This window comes from Podarcis gaigeae, assembly GCF_964106915.1.
Source record: "Podarcis gaigeae genome assembly, chromosome: 3".
Classification (NCBI taxonomy): Eukaryota; Metazoa; Chordata; class Lepidosauria; order Squamata; family Lacertidae; genus Podarcis; species Podarcis gaigeae.
Window position 1 is genome coordinate 117562332 of NC_139680.1, and position 12822 is coordinate 117575153.

The 12822-nt window shown below is 47.0% G+C and overlaps 2 protein-coding genes across 8 annotated transcripts in view; one reads left to right on the forward strand and one right to left on the reverse strand.

Moving 5' to 3' along the window:
• Positions 1-10331, reverse strand: part of LOC310841950 (uncharacterized protein C8orf74 homolog) — a 78185-nt gene extending 67854 nt beyond the window's left edge. For 2 of the 5 annotated variants that reach the window (XM_083733722.1, XM_083733720.1), the window contains exon 1: positions 10192-10331. The gene's annotated coding sequence lies outside the window, so the exon portion shown is untranslated. Of the gene's footprint in view, positions 1-852; positions 960-10191 lie in introns of all 5 variants that reach the window. The other 3 variants (XM_083733721.1, XM_083733719.1, XM_083733718.1) reach the window with 2 other exon arrangements.
• The window catches only part of RP1L1 (RP1 like 1), a 48217-nt gene that overhangs the window by 16795 nt on the left and 18600 nt on the right, over positions 1-12822 (forward strand). For all 3 annotated transcript variants that reach the window (XM_083732950.1, XM_083732951.1, XM_083732952.1), the window contains one exon: positions 9855-10515. In XM_083732950.1, coding sequence (XP_083589076.1) covers positions 9877-10515 — 639 coding nt within the window. In that variant the 5' untranslated portion in view covers positions 9855-9876. The remainder of the gene's footprint in view (positions 1-9854; positions 10516-12822) is intronic.

A 12822-nucleotide genomic window follows, 5' to 3' on the forward strand; every position in this document is an offset into this window, starting at 1 on the left:
CATTAGAATTAAAAGTGGAAAAGAAATCTAATCAATCAAATCAATCAAATCGGGGGCTGAATGCAGTCATCCAGGCCTGGCTGGACTGTTCCCTTGAACACTGATAATGTCTTTTCCTTGCGTGGTTGGACGATAGAGTGGGACACTGTGTATGGGAACTAGTACAATGTCAAAAAGCAAGCCGGCAGTACATTCGTACCTTGGAAGTCAAACGGAATCCGTTCCGGAAGTCTGACTTCCAAAACATTGGAAAACCAAAGTGTGGTTTCTGGTTGGCTGCAGGAAGCTCCTGCAGCCAATCAGAAGCCGCGGAAGCCCCATCAGACATTCGGCTTCCAAAAACCATTCAAAACCCAGAACACTCACTTCCAGGTTTCGATCGTTCGGGAGCCGATTTGTTAGGGAGCCAATGCATTCGAGATCCAAGGTACGACTGTCAATCACTCCGTTGAAAGTTGGAGTTACCATATTTTTTGCTCCATAAGACGCACCAGACCATAAGATGCACCTAGTTTTTGGAGGAGGAAAACAAGAAAAAAAAATACTCTGAATCTCAGAAGCCAGAACAGCAAGAGGGATCGCTGCGCAGTGAAAGCAGTGATCCCTCTTCCTGTTCTGGCTTCTGGGATAGCTGCGCAGCCTGTATTCGCTCCATAAGACGCACACACATTTCCCCTTACTTTTTAGGAGGGAAAAAGTGAGTCTTATAGAGCAAAAAATATGGTAACTCTTTATTAGGAAAAACATGATCTTCACAGACTTGGCTGAGCATCAGGTCTTTATGAGCACAGCAACCCATTCCCCATGGCTCTTACTGCATGAAATCAGTTGCCAAGACAAGAAAGTCCCTACCTCCCCACAGCCATCTACGTCCCTTCCTCGCGAAGGCTTTTTCCAAGCAGAGACTGCGCCTGCATGCAGCTGGTCACTGCTCCACTCATTTCAGCCCTCCGCTGGTTCTGGGAGGCAGGGCAGGAGAGCTTGTTGCAGCAGGAGGGGAAGACACCCTTGACTCGTCCCCAGCCTGACTCACCTCTGCCTGACTCTCCTCCCTTGGAGGTTTTCAAACAGAGGTTGGATGGCCATCTGTCATGGATGCTTCAGCTGAGATTCCTGCATTGCAGGGGGTTGGACTAGATGATCCTTGGGGTCCCTTCCAACTGTACGATCCTATAATTCTTGGTCTCCTTCCTCCCACTTTCCTGCTTTAGCTTCTGCCACAGACTCTCCCTGCTCACTAAACACTGTTACCTCTTCCTTCCTTTTGACAACTTTTGACAACTACCAGTTTGCATGCAGGGCAAATAGATCCACGGAAGACGCTATCACTACCACTCTCCATGCTGCTCTGTTCCATCTGGAGCAGCCGGGGAGTTATGTGAGGCTGCTGTTTGTGGATTTTAGCTCTGCTTTTAACACTATCCTCCCCCATAGACTGGTGTCCAAGCTAGAGGCGATTGGACTCTCCAACTCCACCTGTCTCTGGGTTTTGGACTTTTTGTCAGAACGTTCTCAGAGGGTTAGAGTAGGGTCACATATGTCCACAGCCCTTAGCCTTAACACCGGCTCACCACAGGGTTGTGTGTTGAGTCCCCTGCTCTATACTCTCTATACGTATGATTGTACAGCCATTTATTCCAGCAACAAAATCATCAAGTTTGCTGATGACACTACGGTGGTGGGGCTCATTTCAGGAGGGGATGAGTCCGCCTATCGGGACGAGGTGGAGCGGCTTTGTGCTTGGTGTGGAGAGAACAATCTGGCTCTTAATACGACTAAGACCAAGGAATTGGTGGTGGATTACAGGGGAAAAAAGGCGGACATTCAGCCCTTGTATATCAACGGGGAACGGGTGGAGAGGGTGGCGGAATTCAGGTTTTTGGGAGTGACTATCGATCAGGGCATGACTTGGAGCGCAAATACCACTGCTCTGGTGAAGAAGGCCCAGCAGAGAATTTATTTCCTCAGACTTTTAAAGAAGAACAATCTGAGTGAGAGACTGCTGGTGTCCTTCTACCGAGGCTCCATAGAGAGCATTCTCACATACTGTATTTGTGCCTGGTTCTCCAGCTGTACAGCTAGGAAGAGGAAGGTGCTCCAGAAGGTCATAACCACAGCCCAAAGGATTATTGGTCATCCCCTCCCATCTTTGGAAGAACTGTATGGTTCCCGTTGTCTTAGGAAAGCAAACAATATCCTGCAGGATGCATCTCACCCGGGACACAGTCTGTTTGTACTACTGCCTTCTGGCAGGAGATACAGAAACATCAAGTCAAGGACAAATAGACTGAAAAATAGTTTCTATCCAAGAGCTGTGGCCTTCTTAAATGCAGTAACTCGATAGTGTGACCTGGGAGTTTGATGGGTGTGGGTGTGGGTGTGGCTGGAATGTGGTTTGTTTGGTTGTTGTTGTTGTGTTGCTTTTGTTGTTTTTAAGGGATGGCATCCAATTTCGTTGCACTTGTGCAATGTTGCACTTGTGTAATGACAATAAAGAATCTATCTATCTATCTATCTATCTATCTATCTATCTATCTATCTATCTTCCAACCACACATCATTGTCCCACTAAAATATTCCAGCATTGTGGGCGGGCTGGACTAGATGACTCTGGGTGTCCCTTCCAACTCTATGACTGAAATCAGGAAAGACTTTCCAGCAGTAAGACTGTTCAACCGTGGAACAGACTCCCTTCCCTCATTGGCAGTTTTTAAGCCAAAAAAATCTCCCAGAGTAAATTGCAAATTTCAGGCTTACCATGATAATCATCTTCATCATTTATTTGTACAATCATAACAAAAGAAAAGCAGTATTGGGAGAGAGGAGGAATAAACCACTTGAGTACGACTCTTGAGAATCTTGATTCTTTCCCTGCCCCAAGTGGAGGGAATTTGAAATATTTTCCTATGTTAAACAGGAGCCAGATGGGTGGGGTATAAATAATAATAATAATTATTGGACAAACCCACCATTTTTATGTGTTAAATATGGCCCTCGTGACTGCCATTTTCTTTAAGGATGCCCAGAAGCTGTGGACTTAAAATAAGCAGTTTCTTCTTTGGCCTTGGCCTCGCCTAAAAAATGGATAACGGAATGGGACTTTGGGCTTAGAAAGGGGGAGCAGTTTCCCCCTTGCCCTGCTCCTTTCCAAGGGAAAAAACCCACTCTTTTGTGATAATCCAGAACAAACAGCAATCTGGGGAAAACCCAAATTGCCATTTGCGCCAATTAAGTCAAGGATGCTTTAGCTGTGGCAGGGGGTTGGACTGGATGACCCCTGGAGGTCCCTTCCAACTGTGCAATTCTATGATTCTTTGATTCTGCACCAGAGCAAGGTGTGTGTGTGTGTGTGTGTGAGAGAGAGAGAGAGAGAGAGAGAGAGAGAGAGAGAGAGAGAGCGCACCAGCAGTATCAGCTGCTTCCAAAGTTGAAGGTGGCTTCGAATACCTCCCCGAAGCGATTACATGGCTTTGCTGTCTAATGTTAGCAGCAATGTCCCGATTAACCCTGGGAGCTGCATGCTCAGTTATTTCGAGGGCAGGGCGAGTGGCAGTGCAGAGCAGGTGCCCGTGTCCCTGGCTTTGAAGCTCAGCCTTGCGTAAGGGCCTGCCGACATTTTACTTAACGGCTGGTCCCCTCACTGGGCGGCGGAAAGGAACGGGGCACTGCGAACCACCAAAAAACAACATGAAGCCAACTCATGTAAGTACAGGCACGTATATTTGCCCCGCTTGTGATCCAGAGTTGTATACCTGCCTGCCTGTCTTGCATTTGAGTTGTGGCCCCTGTTACGTCACCCACCCCCAAACCCCAGAATCCTTGACATGGCTTTTCCTCCCGTTATCTGACCTACCCCCAAACACACATAGTTGTGAGGTGCAAAGCGTTTCCTGATGTATCAGCCCATCTTGGTTCTGGGGGAGAGGGATACCTGTGGGAACCAGGCAGAGGGGCCTTCTCGGTAGTGGCGCCCACCCTGTGGAACGCCCTCCCATCAGATGTCAAGGAGATAAGTTAACTATGCAACCTTTAGAAGACATCTGAATAGGGAAGTTTTCAATGTTTGGTGTTTTATTATGTTTCTGTATATGCTGGAAGCTGCTCAGAGTGGCTGGGGCACGATTTTTTATTTATTATTATTATTACAGTGGTACCTCGGGTTAAGTACTTAATTCGTTCCGGAGGTCCGTTCTTAACCTGAAACTGTTCTTAACCTGAAGCACCACTTTAGCTAATGGGGCCTCCTGCTGCTGCCGCACAGCCGGAGCATGATTTCTGTTCTCATCCTGAAGCAAAGTTCTTAACCCGAGGTACTATTTCTGGGTTAGTGGAGTCTATAACCTGAAGCATATGTAACCTGAAGCGTATGTAACCTGAGGTACCACTGTATTATTATGTGATCACTTGTAGCTGAGTAAGATTGGCTTTCATGAGCACGGTCTTAACAGTGAGTCCGTAAGTGACTGTGGAGGCCAATTCTGGACCCACACGTCCTTCCACAGTGGGGACATTGGTTTCCGGGCGGGAGTTGACCATGGCGAGGGTTTGCCAAGCGTACCTTCCTCTTAGCACATTTCTCCTTTACACCCTGAGTTTGAGCGTCTTCAAAGCCCATGACACCTTTGGTAAAGGTTGTTCTCCAACTGGAACGCTCACAGGCCAGTGTTTCCCAGTTGTCGGTTTTTATACTACATTTTAAAAGATTTGCCTTGAGAGAGTCTTTGAACCTCTTTTGTCGACCACCAGCGTTACGCTTACCATTTTTAATTATTATTGTAAAGAACGGCTTCCTGGTTTTCTATGAGCACCCAAAAGGCTAGGCAGTACTTTCTAGTGCAATGGATGCGCTTGTTTTTGCAAGGAAAGTTCTGTGAAAACGGGCACAACCTTTTTTTCAGCATTAGCCCCGGGTCGGTTTCAGCATCCATTACTGGATTTGGACTGAAAACCCCAAGCTGTCAGCTAGGGCGTTGCTAGAGTCTATCCGGTAATCTGGCCCCTGTCAAAACGAACCGTGATCTCTGTCGTCAGAAAAAGCACATATTATTCCTGGCAGTTCTGCAGCCTTTTCCACCAATCACCAGAACAAGAGTTGTGTGTGGCAGGGGTGCCAAAATGAATAAAATACTGAGGGGCCCACTAAACTTTTTTTTTGGTGGGGTGGCCGCCCTCAAACATTTTAGGGGTCCCTAAGAGTTGGTGCCTATTCTGGGTGCTTGCCAGACGCTTATTGAGAGCCTCTGGTGTGGAAAATACTGAGCTGGTTGGAGCAAGGACTTGACTTTCTGTGAGACAGATTCTGAAATTCCTAAGATGGTGGCAGGAAGCCATGTGGTTTCGCTCCTCAGTGATTTGTAAATGCCTGACACCCCCCCCACACACACACACACTAATGCTGGCTGTGGCCTGAGGACCACAGAAGGGTAGCGTTCAGGAAAAGAGATACAGGATCGTGAAGCACAGGTTTAATGATAACATTCAGGCTTTTATGTTTCACCTTTTGATTTATCTCTTATTTCCTCGAGCCCCCTCTCTTCATATTCTTCTCCCAAGCTCCTCTATTTTCCAAGAAGGCTTTGACAAAACCCCTTAGCCCCATCCTAACCACATGCTGGAAGTTTCCTGGGAAGAGGGAACCAGGCAGAGGGCCTTCTCGGTAGTGGCACCCACCTTGTGGAACGCCCACCCATCAGATGTTAAGGAGTAACTATGTAACCTTTAGAAGACACCTGAAGGCAGTTTTTTAATGTGTAATGTTTTACTATGTTATGTTTTTATATATGTTGGAAGCCTCCCAGAGTGGCTGGACCAACCTAGCCAGATGGGCGGAGTAATAATAATAATAATAATAATAATAATAATAATAATGGATAAACCACTCTGGGAATTGTGGCCCTGAGTGGGGAATATGAGGAGTCTCCTAACAGCACCCTTAAAAAACTACATTTCCCTGGATTCTTTTTGGGAAAGCTATTAATAGTCGTGGCTTTAAATAAAGTGGCACAGTGCTGCTTTAAATGCACAGCGAAGATAGAGCCACTCTTGCAAGAAATTGATTCTTTAGCTTGGCAGCCCCTACTCTGTGGAACTCCCTGCCAATTGATGCTAGGCACACACCTGCACTGTATTGTTTTCACCAACTGCTAAAAACGTTCTTGTTTCAGAAAGCCTAACCAGTCATGCCACACTATTGTGTATTCTTGTTTTTAAACTGCTGGTTTTATCAATATTTTTCGTATTTTTATGCCTACTTGTTTGTAGCATTGATTTTATATATATATATTAATAGTTTATATTGTTTTATGAAAAAATGAGTACAGTGATACCTCGGGTTACATACGCTTCAGGTTACAGACGCTTCAGGTTACAGACTCTGCTAACCCAGAAATAGTACCTCGGGTTAAGAACTTTGCTTCAGGATGAGAACAGAAATCGCGCAGCAGCGGTGCAGCGGCAGCAGGAGGCCCCATTAGCTAAACTGGAGCTTCAGATTAAGAACAGTTTCAGGTTAAGAACGGACCTCCGGAACGAATTAAGTTCTTTACCGAGGTACCACTGTAGATGTTTCCGTTGATTAAGCAGTATATGAACCTGGTTAAACAAGAAAGAATAAACAAATTTTGAAAAAAAAAATCTAGAAATGGGAAATTGGGCTCCAGTTCAGGTCCCTGCCCCAACCTGACCCATGCTTGGTTGAAGTAAAGCACAACCATTTACTTAATTTAAAATGTATGCTGACTGTAAATGCATTAACATGGACCATAATATATTGAATTGTTGTATGCTTAACGGTCGGCTCAGCTCAAGTCTTATTCGACTGTCGATAGGGACCAAACCATCAAGTTAATGGCCTAATTAGAAAGCAAAACAATGAGCAAGGTGAATTAGAAATCATTAGCATACCTGATCAGATGGAAAGCTCAGGTCCAAGATTTTGCTTTCGCCCCACTGCTCTCCCCCAGAAAACCCACCCTTTAGCAATAAATCAGATCAAACATCAATCTGGAGAAAACCTGATTGGCACTTGCTCCAGTTCAGCAGTAGAGATCAGGTTTTCCTGGGGGGAAAACAGCGGTAAAAGGTCTGGATCAGACCAAAGTTACTCTCCAGCTTGGGAAAATTAATTTCGCTTTGCCGCTTTAAAAATGTACAGTGCTGCCAAATTGAATGGCAGAGTTCTTTGCTTTGCTCTATCAAGCCAATGGTGAAATATCAGGGTTCAAGGCAGGAGCGAGGAGAAATACCAGCCTCAAAATGGGATGCCCTCGGCTGGGAGAGTTGTCAAACGGCCACTCTGGAAACTCTTAGGGCAGGTGTTCTGCCTAACTTGGCAAGAGAGTAACTGGTTGCATGAGGACATGCAAGGAGTATAGCATCTAGATCAAGGGAAGTAATAGTGCCACTGTATTCTGCTCTGGTCAGACCTCACCTGGAGTACTGTGTCCAGTTCTGGGCACCACAGTTCAAGAAGGACACTGACAAACTGGAACGTGTCCAGAGGAGGGCAACCAAAATGGTCAAAGGCCTGGAAACGATGCCTTATGAGGAACGGCTAAGGGAGCTGGGCATGTTTAGCCTGGAGAAGAGGAGGGTAAGGGGTGATAGGATAGCCATGTTCAAATATATAAAAGGATGTCACATAGAGGAGGGAGAAAGGTTGTTTTCTGCTGCTCCAGAGAAGCGGACACAGAGCAATGGATCCAAACTACAAGAAAGAAGATTCCACCTAAACATTAGGAAGAACGTCCTGACAGTAAGAGCTGTTTGACAGTGGAATTTGCTGCCAAGGAGTGTGGTGGAGTCTCCTTCTTTGGAGGCCTTTAAGCAGAGGCTTGACAACCATATGTCAGGAGTGCTCTGATGGTGTTTCCTGCTTGGCAGGGGGTTGGACTCGATAGCCCTTGTGGTCTCTTCCAACTCTATGATTCTATGATTCTATGACATGCGTGGAGGGGATCTCAGGGGCCAAATACGGCCCTCCATGTCTCTTCCTCTGGTCCCAAGAACTCCCCCACTTAACTCTATACCCAAATGGGGCACCCCCAAGGGAAGGGGGCTCAGAGTCCAGGGAGTGGTGGTGGGGATGACAACGAGTGATCAGAGGGAGAAGACTGGGAAGAAAAGGTGTCGGAAGCTGAAGAGCAAACAGGGCTTAGTGAGCTGGGAGAGTCTGTGGCAGAGAGTAGTCCAGAATCAGAGGCAGAAGGTAAAGCAGGGGATTAGGGAGGCCAAGATGCAGAAAAGAGTCAGGCAGGTGCAAAATCACAGGTTTCTTCCCCTCCTGTTGCAACAAGCTCCCAGAACCAGTAGAGGTGTGAAAGGGGCAGAGGAGAAGTAGGCTTCATGCAGGCACAGTCCCGGATTGCTTGGGGGGGGAAACCCAGGGAAGAAGGGAACTTAAATGGTTTTGGGGTAACTTTCAGTCTTTGCAACTGATCTATGATGAGCGGCTGTTCTCATTAGGCCTGCCACTCTGCCTGGTCTGTGCAGATGGTGTTATTCTTGTGAATAAAGAGTTAACTTCTCTTTGCAGAGTGAGATTTACTGCTGCCTCGCTCCTGGCACTAATTGACCCGTGTGTGTGTGTGTGTGTGTGTGTGTGTGTGTACGTGCGTTTTAGCAAATATAAACCATAGGACCCTGGTACCTACAGGACCGCTTCTCCCAGTATGCCCCACAGAGGACCTTAAGGTCCATAAATAGCGACACCCTAGAGGTCCCGGGCCCTAAGGAAGTCAGATTAGCCTCAATCAGGGCCAGGGCCTTTTCAACACTGGCTCCACCCTGGTGGAACGCTCTGTCACAAGAGACCAGGGCCCTGGCAGGATCTGATTTCTTTCCGCAGGGCCTGTAAGACAGAGTTGTTCTGCCTGGCCTTTGGCTTGGAATCAACTTGATCCCCTCCCCCTCTTTCCCTTTTCCTTTCTCCTCCTGTGATGGAACTCCTACTTGGGGACTTCCCTGGCTTTTTTCTGGCCCACGTAGGACCAGTCTGGATAGTTGGCCTTTGTGAAGATTTGACGTTTTCATCCCCCAAAAGTTTTTGATTTGCGTTTCTACTGAAATGAGGCTGCATTTTAATGTTGCATTTTAATCTTGTTTTTAAGTTGTATTTTAATCACTTGTTTTTATACCTGGTGTTAGCCGCCCTGAGCCCGGTCTTGGCGGGGGAGGGCAGGGTATAAATAAAATTGATTATTATAAAAAAAAGAAATTACTTGAAAGAAACAAATAGGCCTTGGATTAAACTAAGTTATAATTAAATAAATGGGATTTAGAATATTAAGAAATGTGAATAAGATGGACTATAACTGGAAATTGTTTTAGTTCAATAATGATATTGGAAAGCTGTTACTTTCAACTACAAGGAAACTCAGAAGGGAGGGACTAGAGGAATTCAACCAAGATGTTTAAAAGGTTGGATTTGTAAAGAATTAAGTTTGTTGTTATTGTTTATCTGTTTATTGTTCCTTTTTTCCCCCTTTTGTTCATTGATGTATTTTTCTTTCTTCCCCCCTTTTTTTCTTTTTTCTGTTTTCTGTTTTTGTGTGATATTCTGCTTTGTGGTTTTATTGTGGAAAATCCAATAAATTAAAAATAAAATAAAATTTATTATTATTATTATTATTATTATTATTATTATTATTATTATTATTATCAGTGGCGTAGCGTGGGTTGTCAGCACCCGGGGCAAGGCAAGTAATTTGTGCCCCCTAACCCATGGATATGCGCCCCCTAACCCTAACCCCCAGATGTTGCACCCGGTGCGGCCGGCCCCCACGCTACGCCACTGATTATTATTATTATTATTATTATTATACGATTCATAGACACCTCTTGTTCTCGCCTTGCAGTTACCTCTAAACGTTCGCCAGGATGACGCAGGAGCCCGCTGACCCCCTCTCCGCCTCCAGCCCCTACAACTATGAACAGCCCCTTCCCCCCGTGGCTCGGAGCAATGCCTTCACCCAGGTTGCCCCTGCCAAGAAGATAACATTTTACAAGAGCGGGGACCCTCAGTTTGGAGGGGTCAAGATGGCCATCAACCAGCGCAGCTTCAAGAGCTTCAACGCCCTGATGGACGACCTCTCCCACAGGGTCCCCCTGCCTTTCGGGGTGAGGACCATCACGACGCCGCGAGGGATACACTGCATCAGCACCCTGGACCAGCTGGAGGAGGGAGGGTGTTACCTGTGCTCTGATAAGAAGTACGTCACGCCCATCAGTATTGGTCCGGCCGGCCGGAGAGCAGCTCCTCAGAAGGTTGGCCAGCCGGCCAGCGCGTTGCGGAGGGCAGCCCAAGACATCAAGCGTGAAGACAACCCGGCCGCTTTCGCCCAGCAGAGTCCGCGGATTCCCAAGAAAGTCACTCTGGTTAAGAACGGGGATGTGGGCACCAGGCGGCCGATAATCCTCAACCGCAGGAACGCACGGAGCTTCAAAACTCTCTTGGACGAGATTTCGGAGATCATGCAGTTCACGGTGAAGAAGCTGCACACGTTGGACGGGAAGAGGGTGAGTCTTTGTGGCGCAGAGGGTGGGACTGAGGATAAACCCCAGATTGCCGTGAGGTCCAGATAACAATAAGAGCAAGAGATCTGAAAAGACTGTCTGGCAGAGGCTTAGGCTCAGGGTCAGTGGAAATACCGTATTTTTTGCTCTATAAGACTCACTTTTTCCCTCCTAAAAAGTAAGGGGAAATGTGTGTGCATTTTATGGAGCGAATGCAGGCTGCGCAGCTATCCCAGAAGCCAGAACAGCAAGAGGGATTGCTGCTTTCACTGTTCAGCGATCCCTCTTGCTGTTCTGGCTTCTGAGATTCAGAATATTATTTTTTCTTGTTTTCCTCCTCCAAAAACTAGGTGCGTCTTGTGGTCTGGTGTGTCTTATAGAGCGAAAAATACGGTAAGCTTGGAAGCTTAGAGGCAAAAACCTAAAGCTATACTTTGGGGACCAGGGTCTTGAAAAGCCAAGCCAGGAGGAACAGTGTTGAGAGTAAAATTCTCTTATTTAATTAATTAGTGAAAATACTGACTCACTCCATTCTGGAGAAGAGAATGATAATCCCAGGGGGAGGACTTTTCTGTCGCGATCACTCAGGGTCCCCGGATGTTTCACCGTCTATTGATCCCTGTGCCACCACTTTATTTCTCGCTGCCACCACCCAGGCCCTACCTGGGACAATACTGAGTCCAGTCAGGGTTAAATTGGAAGATAAACTTCTGTTTATTTATTGCAGTTTAACAAGTGTGTGGTTTCATAAACGGTATCAGTCCATTACATTCATGGGGTGCCTATCCAGTCTTATAACGTTCGCTACCTGCTCTGACTCACTAAACCACCTCTCAGATATTTACTTGTCTTCCTAGCTCCTAACTGTTCCTGACTCAACTTATTTCGCTACACTCACTCAACCTACCCACAGACTCTATCCCAATTCACTCCCACTCCAACCAACAAACCACCCAACTCCCAACAAACTCCTCCCAGAGCTGGTTTTATAGTCCCTCTGACTCCACCCCCCTGGGTTCTGATAGGGTAACCTGTTTAACTATTTCACTTCCAGCACACTCTCATATGTTAACGTCCTATGAGAGAGTGGATGAGTCTTTGTGTCACAGAGCACTTCATAGAATAATAGCCTGACTTGGATGCTTCGGTCCAAAGCATGTGTACCCTACATGCTCAAAAGTGCAGGGTGCAAATTGCGGCATCATGGAAGTCCAAGCAGTCCGAGAAAAGCTTGATGGCTTCTCTACTAGAACCAGGCAGAAGCTGAGCTGATCGACCAGTGGTTCTCAGAGTGGGTGGTAGTGCTTCCTGGAGAGTCAGTGTGGTGTAGTGGTTAAGAGCGGTAGTCTCTTAATCTGGAGAACCGGGTTTGCTTCCCCGCTCCTCCACCTGCAGCTGCTGGGTGACCGTGGGCCAGTCACACTTCTCTGAAGTCTCTCAGCCCCACTAACCTCACAGAGTGTTTGTTGTGGGGGAGGAAGGGAAAAGGAGAATGTTAGCCGCTTTGAGACTCCTTCGGGTAGTGATAAAGCAGGATATCAAATCCAAACTCTTCTTCTTCTTCTGGAGGGGGGGGCAATGGGATGGCCTGGGGGGGGTGCTAAGATGCAGCAGAGTGGCAGGGAGGTGCTGGAAGTGTAAATTACCACCAGTTTGAAAAGCTGGTATCAGTGGATCAAGTTCTTCCATTTTGTTGAACTAATTAAACTGAATACACTCCTACCCCGGGTTACAGATGCTTCAGGTTGCGTTTTTTGGGGTTAAATGTAAAGGTAAAGGGACCCCTGACCATTAGGTCCAGTTGTGACCGACTCTGGGGTTGCGGCGCTCATCTCGCTTTATTGGCCGAGGGAGCCAGCGTACAGCTTCCGGGTCATGTGGCCAGCAGGACTAAGCCGCTTCTGGCGAACCAGAGCAGCGCATGGAAATGCCGTTTACCTTCCTGCCAGAGCGGTACCTATTTATCTACTTGCACATTGATGTGCTTTCGAACTGCTAGGTTGGCAGGAGCAGGGACCGAACGGGATCTCACCCTGTCACAGGGATTCAAACCGCCAACCTTCTGATCAGCAAGTCCTAGGCTCTGTGGTTTAGCTCACAGTGCCACCCGCGTCCCTGGTATGGACAGTTTTCGGGTTATGGACCGCCAAAACCCGGAAGTACTGGAATGGGTTATTTCCAGGTTTCAGCGGTCACGCATGTGCAGAAGTGCTAAATTGCGCTTTGCGCATGCACAGAAGTGCCAAATTGCAAACCTGTGCATGCACAGACGTGCCACTGTGGGTTGTGAACATGCATCCTGCACGGATC